This window comes from Calidris pugnax, unplaced genomic scaffold (assembly GCF_001431845.1).
Source record: "Calidris pugnax isolate Ruff unplaced genomic scaffold, ASM143184v1 scaffold98, whole genome shotgun sequence".
NCBI classification, from domain to species: domain Eukaryota; kingdom Metazoa; phylum Chordata; class Aves; order Charadriiformes; family Scolopacidae; genus Calidris; species Calidris pugnax.
Window position 1 is genome coordinate 1,156,452 of NW_015090829.1, and position 19,295 is coordinate 1,175,746.

Sequence of the window (19,295 nt, forward strand, 5' to 3'; positions counted from 1 at the left end):
CTGCAGCCTGTGGGGCACAGGGAACAGCCCCCGTTGGAGCCCAGGTGTGGGGCGGAGGCTCCGCAACCTCCCTGCAAGCCCAGGCGTGCATTCGGGCATCAAAAACACAACGGCTGCCTTCCTCCTCCTCCTCCAGGGTCCCCAAGAGAGCAGATCCTTGCCCCATGCCCATCCTCCTCCTCCTGCATCGTCCCACCAGGAGCCCTGCCCCAGGGGGTTCTTGCCCTCTCCTCCCACCCTCAGCAGCCCCCAGTGCATCCACCAGCACGCTCGGGGCAAGGCTGCTCTCTCCTCCGGGACATGCCATGGGGCCAGGGCTTCCCAAGCCCCCCCAGAGGGCTGCGATCATCTCCAGGGGACCCAGGAGCAGCGAGGGGACACGGGCCAACCTGGCTCTGCGTGCCCTACGCCCGGCTGGGGGATGCGTCCCTGCCAGGGCCCGAGGCCAATGGAGGGGAAGGGAATCCCAGCCAAGACATTGATTTTATTTTTTTTAAGAATAAAAATAAAAAACAAAGCAAAACAAAAAAAAAAACCCAACAAAAAAAAAAACAAATCCCAAAACAGACAAAACTTCCTGAAAACAGCTTCCTACCTCATAATTTCACAGAAATTAGCTTGGAAACATCATTTGCTCTCCCCCTGCTCCCGTACCGGCTCCGGGCTCTGCCCTTTCCCACCCCAACCCAGCCTCCCCCCCGGGTGCAGGTAATGCCAGCCCGTGGTGCCAAGGGGCTTTGCCCCCCACCCCATGGGGCCGCAGTGGGGTGTCCCCGTGTGGCAGGGCAGAGCCGAACCCCTTTTCCCCTCTGCGGTGGCTCCACGGATCCCGGGGAGGGGAGCAAGAGGGTTTGGGCAGCCCCTGTGGGCTCGTACCCCCCACTCACTCCAGTGGGTACCAGTAGCCCCCCCAAAAGCTCAGCTCTCCAGCCTGGCACAGGGACAAGGTACTGGGCAATCTGGGGGGGCCACCCAGCAAAGGGGCTGCAGACCGAGTGCCGGCTGCGAGCTTGGGTACCGATTTTCCGCCTCCGGCATCACCGGCCCGGCACAGCCCCCAGGACCCACCGGCTCTGGGGATCCCCCCAGGTCCTGACAGCAGGACCCCCACTGTCCCGGCACTAACGAGTTAATAAATTCATCGCTGACTAAGAAATTAGACCCTTAAGAAAAAAATCACCGCCCGCTTTCTCCCTCCCCGCTCCCCCCCCTCCCTAAAATAACCGCGGTTCGTTCAGGGGTGCCCTCCGTGCCGGCACCTGGGCACATCGGCAGAGGTTGGGGACAACCGGAGGTGGCCTCCAGCGGGCACAGGAGGGGGTCGGTGGCTGCAGGCCGGGCACGGGGCGCTAGTCCTTGGGTGGCTTCTTGCTGCGGGCGTTCCACATGCCGCGCTTGGAGTGGTAGTAATGGTAAAAGTTCCTGAGACGCAAGCGCTCCACCTCCAGCCCGCTCTGAAGGACCCTGCAGCCGGACGGGGACACGCTCAGGGAAGGGAGGGGACAGATCCCACCCTCCCAAAGGGACGCTGTGCCCCTCGGCCACCACGTCACCCCGGCCTTTTGCCAGCTGGATGGAGGGGGGAGAGGGTTTCCCAGGTGATGCACCCAAACTGGCATGGGCATCCCTGCCCGGGGGGGTCAGGGGCTGCTGGCACCCCCAGCCTCACCTGTCGAGGAGTTCCCAGTCCTCCCCGCCCCAGCGGTCCCGGAACTCCTCCGTGTTCATCCCTCCCACGCGGTCAAAGTCCGACTTGTAGATGCCAAAGAGGCCGAAGCCATTCACCTCCCAGTAGCCTGGAGGGGGGACAGTGATGAGGCGAGGGGCACAGGGGGGGACCCCAAATCCCCCAGCCATCATCTCTGTGCTCTCCCCACCACCCATGAACCACAGGAACGCCCCGTCCCAACCCCTCATCCCACCAGGGGTCCATCCCCACCAATGCCACCTCCTAGGGTGGTGTGCCAGGTGACAGTTTGGTTTTGGGGAGCATCATAGAACCACGGAATGGTTTGGATGAGAAGGGACTGTAAAGCCCCCCCAGTGCCACCCCCTGCCCTGGGCAGGGACACCTCCCACCAGCCCAGGTTGCTCCAAGCCCCCTCCAACCTGCCCTTGAACCCCTCCAGGGATGGGGCAGCCACAGCTTCTCTGGCCAACCTGGGCCAGGCTCTCACCACCCTCACACCAAACAAGTTCTTCCCCACAGCTCAGCTCCATCTCCCCTCTTTCAGGGTCAAACCCTTCCCCCCCCTCCTGTGGCTCCCCTCCCTGATCCAGAGTCCCTCCTCATCTCCCCTGGAGGGACTGGAAGGGGCTGGAAAGTCTCCCCGGAGCCTTCTCTTCTCCAGGCTGAACCCCCCCAACTCTCTCATCGCACCCCCTGCACCCCAGACACCCTCAGGTTTGACCCTCCTCTGGCTGGAGCAGAACAAACCCATCCTCCCCGCACATCCCAGCCCGGCCGCGGCCCAAGCTCTCCTGGGGCGCTGGGGGGAGGTTTTCCCACTGGAGGGGTGTCGTGGCAGAGGGGACCCCGCTCACCGTTGGGCTCCCGGGGGGAGCTGCCGCAGCTGAGCCGCATGACGATGGGTGCGTAGGCCAGCTTGCCCTCCACGCAGTGCTTCCGGATGCTGTCCAGGATGTTGGGGGGAAAATGGATGTGCAGGTCGCAGAGGAACACGATGCTGTGCCCGTCCTGCAGGAGGGGACAGACACGAGGGGGAGAGGATGAGGGTGAAAAGCTGCACCCCAGGGGAGGGCTGGTTCCTCTCCCCCCAGCTCACCTCCACCGTGTCCACGCCAGCCTGCAGCCCGGCCGAGCGCTCGAAGTTCCCCGTGCGCCGCAGGTACTGGTAGCTGAGGAGAGAGGACAGGGTGGTCAGTGCCGGTGACCGAAAGGGACACAGCCAAAGCAGAGGACAGGGACCACCAGTGAGGAGATGGGACCTTCTCAGGAAGGGGGTCAAGTGCCTAGAACTCATCCCAAGAGTCCCCCATGGAGACAGAGAAGGTTTCTGCATCCCCGACTCCTCCGCATGGGAAGCAAACCCCCAAAGAGGAGGAGGAGGAGGAGAGAGGCAGTGAGGCAGAGACCCATGGCCGGGCTGGGGAAGTAGCGGCAGGTTGTGTGAGCACCATTGGGATGGCCTGTCCCACCACAAGGAACCCCACAGACCCCCCTCGGCAGCCCTGGGGGGAGCAGGGTAGGCTCCTGTGGGGTGGGTTACCGGGGCAGTCGGGCGTCCTGCAGGGCTTTCTCCACGTCCATGTCGTCGCTGTCAAAGTCCACCAAGATGACATTGAAGTTGGCGTCCTTCGTAGCCCCGTACAGGCGGGCCATGTCTGAGATGAACTGCTGGACCCAGCGGGCTTGGTTCTTCACTGCCGGACACAGCCACAAACATCCCTCAGGCTCACCATGGGGGTCCCAACAGCACCCCCTTCCCCAACCCAACCAACACCCCTTTGATGAGAAGTGAGAAGCTCAGCATCTCACGAGAAGTGAGAACCTCATTCCCCTGGGCCACCCTGGAGGATACAACCGGGGCTGCCTTCCTCTCATCCCAGAGGACGCTGAGGGCAGGGGCAGCAGCAGAGACCCTGGAGGGACACGGCCCGCTGTCACCTACCAGGTACCACGAAGTGGACCATGACATCCTGCTTCCAGGAGAGCCGCAGGGGCCGGCACAGGATGGGTTTTCCATACAGGATGCTCCAGGTGCTTGGCTGGGGCTCAGTGGCCCCCAGGACTGGCCCTTCGGGGTTGGCCTCGGCGCTGTCGTCCTGCTTGCCCTGGTGCAGGAGGACGTAGACATACTCAGAGAGCCGCACCGTGCGCTGGCCCCGCTCCGCCAACTCCAGCTCCAGCAGGTAGCGGTTCCCCCGGGCCGTGTCACGACGCTTTTCCACGTTGACGATCCTCAGGAGGGTGTAGATGCTATGGGAAAGAAAAAGCACTTGAAAGCACCATCCCCATGACCTCTTCTCCCTGCAGCTCAAGGGGTTGGCCTGAACCCACCATCCGACTCACCCGGCCCCGAGGAGCCAAGCAGGGTGAAGACATGTCCCTCCAACTTCCCACCCGCGCCCCGCTCCCTCCCTACCCTCCGTTCTTCTCGTTGAGCTTCTCCATGTACTGTGCCACCACGTCCACCACCTCGCTCTCGCTCAGCTGCAGGTTGCCCGACACGTTGCAGCGCAGGTCGTTCCAGTCAGAGCGCAGGAGCTCGAAATCCACCGAGCTGACGCTGAAGGTCCTCTGCCAGTTGATGGAGTCCTCCAGCCAGCTCTGCTGCAGCTCCCCGGTCTCGTAGCTGTAGTCCGACACCTCTTCCTCCTCCTCCTCCTCTTCCTCCTGGCCCTTTCCCTCCTCCTGCTGGGACGCCGTTGTTTCTGACATCTTCAGAAAGGATGTCACCCGTGTCCCCTCCGAGCGGGTCGCCTCAGAGGAGTTGTAATCGGTGGTGGCCGCTGTCCTGCCTGGGGCAGGGGTTGTGTCCTCGTGGGTCTCCCTGCTGAAGAGCCCTTCGGTCCCCAGGGCCAGGAGGCTGGGCAGCGCCCGCCGCTCCGTCCCCATCTTGGATGGACGTTCCCACCTCCTGCCGCCCCCCCGCCCGCTCTTCTTCCTGGCAGGGTCCCTCTCCTTGGAGATGTTGCCCAGGAGCCAGGGGGTCCGGCGGCCAGGGATGGCACGGAGCTTGCTGGAAGAGATGGGATGCTTCTGAGGGGTCCTGGAGCGAAGATGGACTTTCTTCAGAGGTTTCGGGTAAAGGAAGATGCCAGGAAAGACTGGCTCCTGTGCTGGGGCTTTGCGTTTCCCAGGCTGCAGCCTGGTCACGTAGACCTTCTCCTGGGCCTTCTGGGGCTTTTTGTCCTCCCGCAGCGCTGCAGCCTTGCTGGGACCCAGCGTTCTGGCTTTGCCCCCAAAGACCGGAGCAGAGAGGTGGGGCTGGAGGCTCAGACCCCCGCCGCGCTTCGAAGGTGCCAGCAGCCCCAGTTCATCCTCCTCGCCCTCGCCAGGATCCTGGGGTAACCAACTGAGCACCCGCCCACGGACCTGCTCCAGCGTGGGGCCCCTGTCCTCCTCACCGCGGGGGTCCTCGGGGGTGGCGGTGGGGCTGGTGCTGGCCCGGTGGGACGGGCTCCATCCCCCTGGTGTGTTCGTCTCCTCCCGGGCCCGGCCCCGCCGGCGGCGGAAGCTGTAATAGTCCAGGTCGTCGCCGTAGCCCCCGGTGACCGGAGGGGTCTCCTTCCCTTTGGCTCCGGGTACCGGCCCAAAGCTCTTCCCCTTGGCTTCGGGAAGCGGGTCTGTGGGCTCAGGGCTGTCCGCTCCTTCCTCCTCATCATCCTCATCCTCTAGGAAATCTAGGGAGTGAGGCCAGAGATAAATACCCCGAGGGTCCCAGCCACTCATCACACCCCCCTGCAGCCCCAGACAAGGAGGCAGAGCTCATCCCCAGCAAGAGATGAAGCTGCCAGCAGCAGCTGGACGAGGGAGACAGAGCTGGCGGGCACTAAGGGATGCTCAGCAGGGCTGGCAGCTCCAGCCTCTGCCCATTAACCCCTCTGAGCCCCGGCCACCTCTTGGCACCACTCTAATTCCATCCGTGAGCAAACCCAGCCTGCCAGGGCTTTGCCAAGCCCCAAACTGACAGCAGGGCAGGCTCCGAACAACCCAGGTCCCCTGAGAACCCCCAGACTCCACACCCTATCTGGTCGGATCCTGCTGCCCACTGCCCAGGCCAACCCAGGAGATGCTTCAAGAAGCAGGGAAATCAAATCCCAACCCAAGCATCCCACTTCCCGCATCCCGCTGCCCACATCTGTGGCTGAGCCGAGCAGGATGCATGGCCACGGAGCAGGGGGGACTGCTTGGAGACAAGCGGCTCCCCACAGCTCTGCCCTCCCTGAGCCCCCTGGCATCTCTGGGGGCATCATCCCGAGGAGCCCACGGGCCAGTGGGCGAGGAGGGCGGGTGCTCAGCCCCGTGCCAAGCTGCTGAGAGATGCCCAAGAGCTGCCAGCGGGGAGCGGTGACTCACTGTCTGGGCTGAGGAAGAGAAAGGCTCGCTGGCGCGGATCCTCCTCCTCTTCATCCATCTTCATGTACTTATAAAATCCAAACCTGGGAGACAGAGAGGAGGGATGAGGTCCCGGGGCTAAGGCAGGGGTGTGCGCGGAGGGACGTGCTCGCACACACGCGCAGGGAGGAACATCCCCAGCTGCAGCGCAGGTGCCCGGGCACAGCCCGGCTCCAAAGGGAGCTGGGGTTCCCAAAATCCAGGAGCACTGCCAGGTCTCAGGCTGCTGCACGCCCAAGAGATGGGGAAAGAGCCAGCCCAGAGGTGGCCCTTCCATGGGGGGCAGAGCTTAAGGTGTGGGGGACACAGGGCTGAGGATGCGCCATCTCAGCGCTGCTTCTCCAGCTCTTGGAGTGCCCTGTTGACATCAGCCCCCTCCTTCCTGCCACGTACCACCCCCAAACACCACCCCCCGACACTCACTTCTCCAGGTAGAGGGGGGACTCCCTGTAGAAGCACTTGTTCTCTGTCTCCATGTGAGTGAGGCGCGTGAAGTCGTTGGGGTACACGAACGAGAGGTAGACCTGGGGAGATGACCACACCACCGTCATCACAGCACGGAGCGGGCTTGCTCCAAGGAATTAGGGGCTGGCAGGGCCAGGAACCGGGGACCTGAGGCCACCAGCATGGCCCCCCAACAGCAAGGTGACCCTCAGCGCCTCAAACACCCTGTGGGGCTTTTAACCCAAACCCCTTGGGGTCAGGATGGGAAGCTCAGCCGGATCCTCCAGCGTGGGAGATTTTCTCCTGAATTTTAACCAGGTGGAAACATCCCTGCCCTGGGGCGAGGACAAAGTGCTCCACTTCACCATGTCCCCCACAGGAGCGTGACCCTGTCCCCGTCATGGGGAGACACTTACAAATTGCAGGCCCTGGTAGCGGGCGATGGGGAAGTCCTTCACCACGTAGGTGGGGCTGTAGGCACAGGGCACCAGCACGTTCTCCACTCGGGAGGCCTCGATCGCAGGGGCTGGGGAGAAACAGCCACAGCTCAGCCCCAGGCCATGCCCCACCACTCCCCATAGCCCATCCCACCTTATAGCCTCGACCCCAAACCATCCCAGCTCACCCCACTACAGACCCTCCACCCAGGAGATGGGCAGAAGGTAGGAGGGATGCTCTGGGTGCCTGTGGCAGCCGGATCCTGCCTTTTTCCTCCCCCAAAACCCCACGGAGATCTGTGAAGGTCTGGTCCCAGCCACTCACTGAGGAAGAAGGTGTCCCTGGGGTCAGGCTTCAGCATGTCAGCCCCGTGCTCATCCTGCTGAGCCTCCCAGAGGTAGCTCCCGCTGTGGCTGGCCAAGGTCTGCGGGATGTGCTCCACGTGGTTCATCTTCAGGGATGATTCATCTGGAGAAGGAGAGGAGAGGGGCTGAACCCCATGGGCACACGGAGCCTTGTCCCAGCAGCATCCTCCACGGTGGCACCTCCCAACCTCTCCATCCCTCCCACCAAGAGGGCTCCGAGGACTGTGGATTCCTCCTGCTCCCAGGGGAAGGAACAAGGGGAGCCAATGTGTTTGCAGGGGGGCAAACCCTCCAGCCCTCCCACACGCTCGCAGACCCCGTGACTAATCAGCCTAATGATTATTGCCATTTACTAAGGAGCACTGAGAGGACCCGGGTACAAGGGATCTCGGGCAGGCAGCCCTGGCCCCAGCATCAGCATCACTCACAGACAAGGGCTGGGAACACTCGGGAGCTTCAACTCCCAAGGACACAGGAATCAAACCGTGGATGTTCCTCCCCACAGAGGTGCAGGTAAAGGCAACATGGGCTGGTTTGGCCTCCTGTTCAGGGAGGAGGGTGGCACGTTGTCCTTGGCTGCCAACCAGCCCCCAGCACTGCCCGTGGGAGGTCACCCTGCCCCGGTCACCTTGGCCACGCTCAGAGCCGCCTGCCCCAGGCACCCACGGGTGCTCCCTCTCCAGACAGCCCTGCTGCCAGCAGGGAGACAGGCAGGTCCTGAAACCAAAGGGTTCCCTTTCCCAAACCCCAAATCCTTTTGCTGGCAGTGGGGAAAGGCTCCCCAAAAGCCTCCCTGCAGCTGGCTGAGGGGGGGGGGGTTGCTTTTTCCTCCACTTTCCAGCTTTTTCCTCTGGAGAAGCCCAGAGAAGGGGAAGGGAGGAAGGAGGATCCTCTGTGTGCTGCTGGTGTCCCCCACACCACGGGGACAGGCTGCCCATGAGTGACGTGGCTTCGCCCCGGGATGCTGCTGGGGCCCGAGGGAGCCGGGAAGCGGGAAAGAGAAGCAGAAAGCACCAGCCCTGACAGATAGCGGTCAGGGGGAGGAGTTTATCTGCCCATCATCCATCTCACAGGCACCTGCATCAATACCAGCAGCACCACCCCATTCCTCTTCTCCCCATTGATCCCCGCCAGTTGCCTGTCCCCCCCGCCTTATCGACACCTCCCAGGGCATGTTTGATGACCAGTCCTCCAGCGTATCGAGCACTGGGGCAGGACCCATCTATCAAGTCCTTTCTTGCTGCCAGGGAAGGGGCAGGAAGCAGAAGATCTATAGATTTAATTAAACCTTGCACCATCCATCCCTGCTTACACGACAGCTCCTCATAACTCAGGGCCGGGCCGAGGAGCCAGCCCTCCCAGGTCTCATTAGCAGGGACAGGGCTGGAGCACCAGGAGAGCTGTGTCTCTGTGGTGTGTCACCTCCACGTCCCACCCACGGGCAGGTCACAGCACACTCCTCGCATCACCTCTGCCCACCCCAGCCCCTTGCCTCCTCCCTGACACCCAGCAGAAGCTCTGGTGGGTGCGAGAGGCTGAGATGTTCCCCCAGGATGTGATTTCCCAGGACCTGGTCTCCTTCCCGGGCTCTGATGCCGTCCCTCCCCAGCAGCACCAACACCTACAGCCCCCTCGAGACCTTGCTTGCCGTGGCCCAGGACACGCGTGGCCCTTACCTGTGTACAGAGAGATGTAGGAGGAGTCGATCACTTCGAACTTCAAACTGGGGAGGAAAACCCGCCACTAGGAAAAAACGAAAGGAGAGGGAGGATGAGTGGGAGGGTGTCGGGGTCTTGGGATGCCACTGCCCAACCCCTGGCACCCTGGGATGGGTCCTACCCCATCCCCAGCTCCCAGAAACTCGCCTGCACTGATCCCACCCTGACCTGGCAGGAGAGGAACAGGGGAGAGGACTGATCCTGCCTCGGCACAGACCCATCTCCTGCCTTTCTCCAGGTGGTTTGGGATCAGCAAGATTTGGGATTACCCTGCATGGTCAGAGAGGGGAATGCTCCTGGGGGTGGGACATGGGCTGATGCTGCCACACGGCCACCATGATCCTCCTGGGCCAGGCAGGCCAGGTCCAGCCCCATACCAGCAGTGGCATCAATAACATCCCGGGAGACAGCACAGCTCCATGTCCTGCCTCGTGGTGGGGGACGATGCTGGGGCGCAGGGCAGTGTCCCCACACACCCCCCTTCAGCCTCAGGGAGCGGAGCAGCGAGCCCACGGCACCCACCAGGGACCTGTGCCAAAGCCCAGCCCTGCAACACCCCCTCTCCTTCCTGCACTCACGAGTTTGTGTTGACTTCAGAGGGTCTTCATCGCTGCCTGCACCGACTGAACTACTGCATTTTAAAAGCATGTTTTGAGCCTTTGTCCGGACAAGCCCTTAAACACCCCCAGGCAGAGACGCATTAGGGTCCTGCTTTTCTGTTGCTGTTGTTGTTTCTTTCTGAACATCTGAAAGGCTTCCCTCCCTCCAGCAAAATAAAAACACGTCTCCCCCATCTATTTGTTTTTCAGGGCAGAAATGCAGATCTTATCAGGAGGGGCCAGGATGGAGCCTGGGGAGGGTGAGGAGAGGCAGGGAGGAAGGGAGAGGAGAGGCAGGGAGGAAGGGGTGTCGTCAGCCTCCCTGATGCTCTGCTGGCACAAGCTCAGCTCCAGTGATTAATGGCTGCTTGGGAGAAAGGAGGCCTTTGCTAACGAGCCAACATTTTCCCCTCCCAGAGACGCACACACTCCAGGCTCTGCCAGGGCTGCGCAGCCGAGGCAGACAAGTTCAGATTTGAAACTCACGGTATCTCCAAGGGGAGGGAAGAAAGAAACAAGGGACCCACTCCGTCATCTCAGCCGCCTCTCCCACCACTGACCCTGGGACACAAGCCATCGGGGTGGGCTCCCACTCACAGAGTGTCCTGGGACCCCCCTGCTCTGACCTTACACGCTCTGGGCTCCCCTTGCCCACGGTAATGGGCTCCTCTGAGAAGAAGCCTACGGGACACCTTTCCCCTTCTGCAGGAGACCAAGGAACAAGGAGAAGAGATGGGACCAGCCAGGAGGAGCTGGGTGTCCCATCACTGCTGGAGCCTGGAGGGGACAGGCTGCTCTGCTGGCACCCGCTGCGGGAGCACATCGGGAAGCGGGAGCACAAGGGAGGGACGGCAGGTCCTTTAGCTCCCAAAGGGCCATCGGCACGAAAGGATGGGATGAGCCCAGGGAAAAGCAGCCCGTGCCAGGCGTCCTGCCCAGGGAGATGGGGAATGAGCCCCAGCTCCATCCGAGTGACGCTGACTGGTCCCCTCTGCAGACTGAGCCCCTGGCAGCCACGGGAAAGGGGAGAAATCATGGCTTTGCTCCAGGATAAAGCGCTTTAACATGCATCGGGAAAAGCCCTGGCACCACCTCTCGACAGGACAACCCCGGAAAGGCGCAGGAGCATTTACTCACACCAACTTCCACATGGTCTGAACCTCGGTCGTCTTGCTTGTGGAGCAGCTCGAAGTAGTAGCGCCTGGAGGACATGAGGCTGCGCAGGAGGGGAAGAAGCCGGTCAGAAATCATTGCTGAGCCAACCACCACCGCTGCCGGAGCAACGGGAGCTCCCCTGCTACAGGAGCCACCTCGGGAAACCCTCTCTGCCTTGCTCACACGCGGCTGAACCTTCCAGGCAGCAGGATGTGGGCATCTGCTCCCCCATGCCACTGCTGGGAACCTTCCCGAGATCAGGGGGACCCCCCATCCATCTCCACCTCATCGTCTGCAGAGGTGCCTGCGTCCCCCAACACCTTCATGCCATGGACCTGGGGGCAGGGTTGGTTGAGATCCTGTCCAGCCCACACCCCACATTGGGAAGAGCCATTGGGAAGACCTTTGTGAACAGACCATGGCCAAGGTCTCCTCCCAGGGAGGAGGAACTGGTCAGAGTCAGCATGGAGCCAGCAGCTCTGTCTCCCCAAATCCATCCACCTGGGACAGGCAGCAGGAGCAAGGAGACACTTACCGTAGAGGCTTGGAGACTTGTGAGCTGAATTTGGTGAACTCTCCTGGTGCCGTCCACTCGGTGCCCAGCTGGGGAAGGAAGGAGGAGCACATGAGAGCCCTGGGGACACCACAGGCCAAGGGGGCACGGGAGACAGCACAGCTCCATGTCCTGCCTCGTGGTGGGGGACGATGCTGGGGCGCAGGGCAGTGTCCCCACACACCCCCCTTCAGCCTCAGGGAGCGGAGCAGCGAGCCCACGGCACCCACCAGGGACCTGTGCCAAAGCCCAGCCCTGCAACACCCCCTCTCCTTCCTGCACTCAGGAGTTTGTGTTGACTTCAGAGGGTCTTCATCGCTGCCTGCACCGACTGAACTACTGCATTTTAAAAGCATGTTTTGAGCCTTTGTCCGGACAAGCCCTTAAACACCCCCAGGCAGAGACGCATTAGGGTCCTGCTTTTCTGTTGCTGTTGTTGTTTCTTTCTGAACATCTGAAAGGCTTCCCTCCCTCCAGCAAAATAAAAACACGTCTCCCCCATCTATTTGTTTTTCAGGGCAGAAATGCAGATCTTATCAGGAGGGGCCAGGATGGAGCCTGGGGAGGGTGAGGAGAGGCAGGGAGGAAGGGAGAGGAGAGGCAGGGAGGAAGGGGTGTCGTCAGCCTCCCTGATGCTCTGCTGGCACAAGCTCAGCTCCAGTGATTAATGGCTGCTTGGGAGAAAGGAGGCCTTTGCTAACGAGCCAACATTTTCCCCTCCCAGAGACGCACACACTCCAGGCTCTGCCAGGGCTGCGCAGCCGAGGCAGACAAGTTCAGATTTGAAACTCACGGTATCTCCAAGGGGAGGGAAGAAAGAAACAAGGGACCCACTCCGTCATCTCAGCCGCCTCTCCCACCACTGACCCTGGGACACAAGCCATCGGGGTGGGCTCCCACTCACAGCCGGTGTCCTGGGACCCCCCTGCTCTGACCTTACACGCTCTGGGCTCCCCTTGCCCACGGTAATGGGCTCCTCTGAGAAGAAGCCTACGGGACACCTTTCCCCTTCTGCAGGAGACCAAGGAACAAGGAGAAGAGATGGGACCAGCCAGGAGGAGCTGGGTGTCCCATCACTGCTGGAGCCTGGGGGGCTCCGCTGGCACCCGCTGCGGGAGCACATCGGGAAGCGGGAGCACAAGGGAGGGACGGCAGGTCCTTTAGCTCCCAAAGGGCCATCGGCACGAAAGGATGGGATGAGCCCAGGGAAAAGCAGCCCGTGCCAGGCGTCCTGCCCAGGGAGATGGGGAATGAGCCCCAGCTCCATCCGAGCGACGCTGACTGGTCCCCTCTGCAGACTGAGCCCCTGGCAGCCACGGGAAAGGGGAGAAATCATGGCTTTGCTCCAGGATAAAGCGCTTTAACATGCATCGGGAAAAGCCCTGGCACCACCTCTCGACAGGACAACCCCGGAAAGGCGCAGGAGCATTTACTCACACCAACTTCCACATGGTCTGAACCTCGGTCGTCTTGCTTGTGGAGCAGCTCGAAGTAGTAGCGCCTGGAGGACATGAGGCTGCGCAGGAGGGGAAGAAGCCGGTCAGAAATCATTGCTGAGCCAACCACCACCACTGCTGGAACAACGGGAGCTCCCCGGCTACAGGAGCCACCTCGGGAAACCCTCTCTGCCTTGCTCACATGCATGGTCTGAACCTCGGTCGTCTTGCTTGTGGAGCAGCTCGAAGTAGTAGCGCCTGGAGGACATGAGGCTGCGCAGGAGGGGAAGAAGCCGGTCAGAAATCATTGCTGAGCCAACCACCACCGCTGCCGGAGCAACGGGAGCTCCCCTGCTACAGGAGCCACCTCGGGAAACCCTCTCTGCCTTGCTCACACGCGGCTGAACCTTCCAGGCAGCAGGATGTGGGCATCTGCTCCCCCATGCCACTGCTGGGAACCTTCCCGAGATCAGGGGGACCCCCCATCCATCTCCACCTCATCGTCTGCAGAGGTGCCTGCGTCCCCCAACACCTTCATGCCATGGACCTGGGGGCAGGGTTGGTTGAGATCCTGTCCAGCCCACACCCCACATTGGGAAGAGCCATTGGGAAGACCTTTGTGAACAGACCATGGCCAAGGTCTCCTCCCAGGGAGGAGGAACTGGTCAGAGTCAGCATGGAGCCAGCAGCTCTGTCTCCCCAAATCCATCCACCTGGGACAGGCAGCAGGAGCAAGGAGACACTTACCGTAGAGGCTTGGAGACTTGTGAGCTGAATTTGGTGAACTCTCCTGGTGCCGTCCACTCGGTGCCCAGCTGGGGAAGGAAGGAGGAGCACATGAGAGCCCTGGGGACACCACAGGCCAAGGGGGCACGAGGCCCAAACCCCACCAGGCTGTGAGATCTCTCCTCCACCAGGCACTAGGCCATGCTCCAGAAAGGCTCTTCAGGCAGGAGGATATCCCAGGAGGGCTTGCTTGTCCCCAGCTGTGGCACTCCTGCCACAAGAACTTGTCACCAAGATCCCAAAAATCCATGGGTGCGATGATGGACCTCAGGGTTTCCAGTTATAGGAGTTTATGCCAAGAAAAATCCAGGAGCAAATATTAAATCTCCTGTTCTGGGACAACTAGGGTGGGACCAAGGGGCAAATGGTCCTTCAGAAGCCAAACCAGGCCTGGCCAGGGCCAGAGTTGGGACCAGGCTGAAATTGCCCGGTGTCCCCCATGGGGACAAAGAAGCTGCCTCCGGCAAAGTCCCCCAGGGAGCCTGCACGCTCCCTTTGAGAGCTCTGCAGCAGAGGGACATGGAGAAAGGAGAACATACCATGGCTAAAGAGCGCCTGTGCATTTGAAACATGGTTAATCGAGCCCTAGGGGTGCCCAGAAGGTATCTGGGGATGGTTATCAGGATGCTGGAAGCGAGGCACCCCGGGGAGGAGACACTTTTGGTAGGAGCTGGGGCACCCCTGGGGTGGGGAAAGGCAGAGGGTGGAGGATGAAGGCACACACCTTGCCCACGAAGGCAACCAGCTGGGAGTTGGATGGGCTGTCGTCAGAGCTGAGCCAGAACTCGGAATTGTCATCTGATGCCACAGAAAACTGGAAGTCCCCTGCGGAGAGCCAAGGAGCAGGTCACCACAGGATAAAACAGCAGCCCCAGTGGCACGGGCTCAGCCCTGGTGCCTCGCTGTGAGATGGGGAAACAGGGATGGGTGGACAGAGGTGATGGGGCCACCCCAGACCTCATGTCATGGCTCTGTTCTGGGTCAGGGCCTTGCCTCCCATCAAAGCAACCAGGGAAAAGGGTCCTCGCTTCAGAAAAACCCTCCTGCCTGGGAGCCAGGGTTTGGGGACTATCTCTAAGAGCCTTTCAGTCCTTGTGTGGTCCAAGAACGGGGGAGGAGGCAGCTTCTCCACGTTGCTGCAGGAGGGGAAGAGGCCAAACTCCATCACTCACCATCCTTGAAGGGGTGGATGTAGCCAAAAATCCTCAGCCCGTAGTTCTTCCACTTGGGTGACACAGCCAGCTTCTTCACCGTGGTGCGGGTCTGCCGAGGGGAGACGGAGACATGAAAGCACCAACGGTTCATGCCCAGCCTCACACCTTACACCACCATCACCCAGCCATGGGTGGACATGGGGGTCCCATCACCACCCATCTCCCCATTCATCCCTGCTCTGCTGGGAATTGCCTGCCCTGAACCAACCCAGAAATCCTGCAAGAAAAGGTCTGGAGGACCAAGCCCACAGCCAGTGGAGACCCAGCAGCACCCAGAGAGGGATGAGCGGACCCTCCCTCTGACCCACCACCATCAGGACGGGACTCACATGGGGAAAGAGCGGAAAATGGAGGTTCTTCCTCAGGTGCCTCACAGCCCCTCCACACCAGTCTTCGAAGACGTGCAAGTTGGCCTTCCCTTTGTACTGGGGGAGGAGAGGGGAAGATAAGCAGGGTGTCCTCCTCGCGTCTCCCCTCACCTCCCAAGGACAGCGTTAGGGCAGGCTGACCGTGAACACTGAGCTGTAGGGATGTCACCTGCCCTAGGGATGTCACCTTCCCAGCCTCAGTTCCTCTTCAGTGACAACGAGGAAGGGCTGAGCACCCCTCCCTGTGCCAGCTCCCCTCCCTGTGCCTGCCCCAGGAGATAACCCACCAGCTGCTGCTCCTTGGGCTCCCAAGCACACTTGGACAATGGATGTTGTCTGGCGACAGCACCAAAATCCCAACCCCGTCCTTCACACAGCCCCAGCACCCATCCCACCACCTAGCACCAGAAGATGAGCACAGCATGGACCCATCTGGAGAAGACAGGCAGCAGGATGTCCCCTTGCACACCCCCACAGACTGAGGAGGGGGGTAATGCACATGCACCCAAGGAGCTCATCCTCATGGGCACTGCGTTGACCCCAGGACCAGGCAGAGCCCCTGAGACGGGTGATGGAGGGCAGGGAGAAGGGTGGCTGGAGATAGCTTTGGAGCCACGCAGGCTGGGGGGACACGGGCTGCCCAAGCAGGGACTGAGTGGACATCCCCTGAGGACCTTCTCCTCTACCATCGCCCTCTTTGCAGCTCCTGCCCACTGACCTGCTCACTCCAGGGCAAAGGCTGCTTGGTCAGGTTGAGGTTGGGGCGTGTGGTGGCTCGGTCCGACCGTTGGCCTCTGGAAAACCAGCCGTCCAAGTCCTGCTCGTCGTTCTGTGGGGGAGAGGTCAGAGATGGGGGGATTGGGGCTGACCCGGCCATGCTCACAGGAGGTCTCCCTACATCTAAGCATCTCATTTTGGACATCAAGCATTGCCAAACCAAAGTGTTTTCAAGGCTAACGGCAAAGGAGAACAGGGGCAGGAGGAGGCAGCAAAACACTGGGAAGGTGTTCTGGGGAGCAGAGTTGCAAAGTGTCCCAGCTAAACTCGTTTCCCTTCCTCTGCCAAGGACAGAAACTTCTCCCAAACAGTGTGTTTTCTGTCCATCTAAAATATTTGCCCGGTCTGACAGGCTACTGGAAACCCTACTTTTGGGCTCTGTCTCCAAAAGAGCAGAAGGAATCTCTACGTCCACTCACCTTCAGAGGAAATAGGATGCTTCTCTGCTCCCCCTCTTCATTTAAAGGGGATCAGATTAATCCGATTGATTGTGTTTTGTAATTTAATGGGATTAGGTGAGCACTCCCCTGCCCCCAGCCTGCCGGAAAGGTGATGGGTGACTAAAAGAGCCAGGCACTTCTGGAGCCCACACAGAGCATCCTCCTCTTCCACCACCAGCAGGCAGAGCTGGTGCCCCGTGGGCATCACCCCAACTCTGCCACCGCATCCCAGGGACCACGGGCAGATGGGGGATGAGGGACCAGCTTAGCATGTGAGGAAAGGCCACCAACCCTCCCCAAAGTGACCACCAAACTGCCACTCCGTGCCTGTCCCCCGGGGACCTGGCTGGTGTCACAGCCCATCGTAACACTGGTGATGCCCACACTCAGCATCACCCCTCTCTGGGGCTGGGACCAAAGGGGACATGGACATCCGTGCCACTTGTCCCAGGAGGAGTCACAGTCATTGTCCCCTGTGGCCTCAGCCAGGCAAGGAGGGACCGTGCCACCCCCAAGAGAGTGGAGCCACCCCCAAAAGCAGAGCCCAGCTCCAAGCCCGGGTGAGAACCGCAGCATCGTCAAAGCGCTTCCCGTTAGGATGCACAGCGCCAAGGAAATAATTAGAGAACTTTGCCTAAATGAGCTCATTAGTGTCCCGGAGGAGGGGAGCGGTGCCCTTGGAAGACGTTATTAGGGAGGCAGCGTAATTGTGCCACGCTTCTCGGAAGGATTCACTCTCCTCCCAGGGAAAGCCGAGACCAGTTCCTGCTGACCCCCCGTCCTCACCCAGCACCAGCCTGGGCTTTCTCCAGGCACCTCGATTCTCTCCTTTTTGTGTCTGTCCCTGATTTGTGAGGAGCTGGGAGCAATCAGAGCTGGGGTGCTCCTTCCTGGGCCGCCCCTTGCCACCACCCAGGCGCAATCAGCCTCTGCCCCATCAGTATTTCTCACCACTAATTGCTCTCTAGCCTGGAGCCAGCTCTCCTTACCGGCACCAGGCTCTCTGTCCCCAGCGCCCAGAAAACCCTCCATGGAGAGGGACCAGGTCTGGTCTCCATCCCTCGGGTGAGATGGCTGGAGAGGACAAGCCACTGCCATTCCTGCTCTGCCCCAGAGATGACAGACCAGCAGCCCCGACAGTGTGACCCGTAGCTGGGAGCACGCCAGGAGGAGAATTTTCCATTTCCTTTTTTGAAGGAGCATTTTTGTTGCCCTGTTTCGTGGAGTCCCTTTGGACTGGGCCGTTTGCTTTCCAACTGGAGTGAACTTCTCCCCCACCTGCCCCAACAGAGGGGACTATTCCCAGCCCAGCTCCCCGCAGCTGGAACAGGGGGTGATTTCCCGAAGCTGGGGACAAACCAGCCTTTTATCTGCAGAGCCCGTGGTGCTGGAGGCATCCAGCCACTGAGATGGGCACTGAGGGCTCCGGGCACAGGGACTCGATGCTTTCCCCTCCCTCCAGACACAAACCACTCGCCCGTGCTTGAAGTACCACAGCTTGGGAAGAGCCCAAGCGATGCCCACCCCAAGGGCAACTCGCTGTCACCAGGGCTGGCAGCAGCTTGGCAGGGACGGGGCAAGGGAACACCCCGTGGCTTCCCTCTCCCGGCATCCCACCTGCCTGTCCCCCTTGGTGACAGCAGGCTGAAGAGGGGACAGGAGGGTGTTCAACAAGGACTTGGTGACAGCAGATTGCATAGGGGACAGCTGGGTGTCCTCATGGCTACAACACCAAGGGCCTCCTGGGCCATCAGCAAGGGGAGATCTCTCCGGCGTCGGACTGGAGACCCCACCTGGGGTACACTGAGCCCAGCTTGGGGCTCTCCAGTCCAGCACAGACAAGTGGAGGCCACCAAGATGGAGCAGAGGATACAGGAGAAGGTGGCTTTGCCCAGCAAAGCAGGACCTTATCACCACTGAGGGAGTGCAGAGATGATGCCAGACTCATCCCGGGGCATCACAGCAAGAGGCCCGAGGCACACCACCAGAAGTTTCACTGGGATATGAGGGATTTGTGTTATCCACACGAGGGCTGCTGAGCAGAACCAGGGAGGTTGTCCCCTCCCCATCCTTGGCATCCCTCAGCTGGCCAAGGCTCGGAGTGCCCTGCTCCGGTTGGCCGTGCGCTGGGCAGGAGACTCGGGCCAGTGACCTCCATGGGGGTCCCATCCCACCCCTCTGCGCCCCGGCTCTGCCGTTACCATCGGCTCCTCCTCGTGGCTCTCGCTGGAGTCCTCGGCTTTCCTCTGCCGCGCCGCTGCTCGGGCTGCCGCTGACCGCCGGCCGGGGTCCGTCACCTCCCCCAGCCTCTCGCCATCTGCGGGGGGAGCAGAAGCAGGAGTGAGACCAGGGCCCCCTCCCCATCCCAAAACCCTCCCCCTTTGGGGTCACCCCTTCAGCATGGGGGAGGGCAGGGGTCGCTGCTCCCCAGGAAGGGGAGATGGGGGGGACAATGGTGGGGGGCTCTGGCTGCGATTCCCCTCATTACATTTGTGCTAAGCAGCTTGCATCGGCTCATCAGCACCAGGTTTAATTACACCCCCCACAGCTCAGCTCCAGGCCCTTTATCAGCTCCAGGCCCTTTACGTCAGAGATGGCCGGGATAAGCTCCCCCGGGATCTCACCCCACATCCATCCTCGGGGACGCACCCCTGCTCCCCTGCCCCCCCCGTCCCTGAGCCCCCCAACGCCTCTGCCCAGAGCCCACCGGCTCCAGCCCCCCCAACATCATCTTCTCCCCAAACCCATCTTCCCAACCCCCACCACCCCGCTAAAGGCACCATTGCAAAGACCTCGCTAACGGCCCCATCGCAGGTGGCTTCGTTACTGTGTGCTGCATTAATTATTCCCAACCTCCGGACTCCCCCCCGCACCTCCCCCCCACCCTCCCCAGGCTGCGAAGGCACAGATTATTTTAAAC

General features: G+C 61.2%; 1 protein-coding gene across 2 annotated transcripts in view; it reads right to left on the reverse strand.

The window, feature by feature from the left end:
* Window positions 1–471: 471 nt before the first annotated feature.
* B4GALNT4 (beta-1,4-N-acetyl-galactosaminyl transferase 4) overlaps window positions 472–19,295 on the reverse strand; it is a 32,986-nt gene continuing 14,162 nt past the window's right edge. Inside the window, exons 2-20 of one of the 2 annotated variants that reach the window (XM_014940704.1) lie at window positions 18,577–18,692; window positions 15,877–15,987; window positions 15,120–15,215; window positions 14,749–14,839; window positions 14,301–14,401; window positions 13,538–13,605; window positions 10,784–10,862; window positions 9,006–9,072; window positions 7,289–7,432; window positions 6,943–7,052; window positions 6,506–6,606; window positions 6,044–6,126; window positions 4,107–5,367; window positions 3,633–3,940; window positions 3,231–3,384; window positions 2,787–2,859; window positions 2,545–2,698; window positions 1,670–1,796; window positions 472–1,464 (exon numbers count right to left, since the gene is read on the reverse strand). In XM_014940704.1, coding sequence (XP_014796190.1) covers window positions 1,350–1,464; window positions 1,670–1,796; window positions 2,545–2,698; window positions 2,787–2,859; window positions 3,231–3,384; window positions 3,633–3,940; window positions 4,107–5,367; window positions 6,044–6,126; window positions 6,506–6,606; window positions 6,943–7,052; window positions 7,289–7,432; window positions 9,006–9,072; window positions 10,784–10,862; window positions 13,538–13,605; window positions 14,301–14,401; window positions 14,749–14,839; window positions 15,120–15,215; window positions 15,877–15,987; window positions 18,577–18,692 — 3,359 coding nt within the window. In that variant the 3' untranslated portion in view covers window positions 472–1,349. Of the gene's footprint in view, window positions 1,465–1,669; window positions 1,797–2,544; window positions 2,699–2,786; window positions 2,860–3,230; window positions 3,385–3,632; window positions 3,941–4,106; window positions 5,368–6,043; window positions 6,127–6,505; window positions 6,607–6,942; window positions 7,053–7,288; window positions 7,433–9,005; window positions 9,073–10,783; window positions 10,863–12,791; window positions 12,871–13,537; window positions 13,606–14,300; window positions 14,402–14,748; window positions 14,840–15,119; window positions 15,216–15,876; window positions 15,988–18,576; window positions 18,693–19,295 lie in introns of both variants that reach the window. The other variant, XM_014940705.1, reaches the window with a different exon arrangement.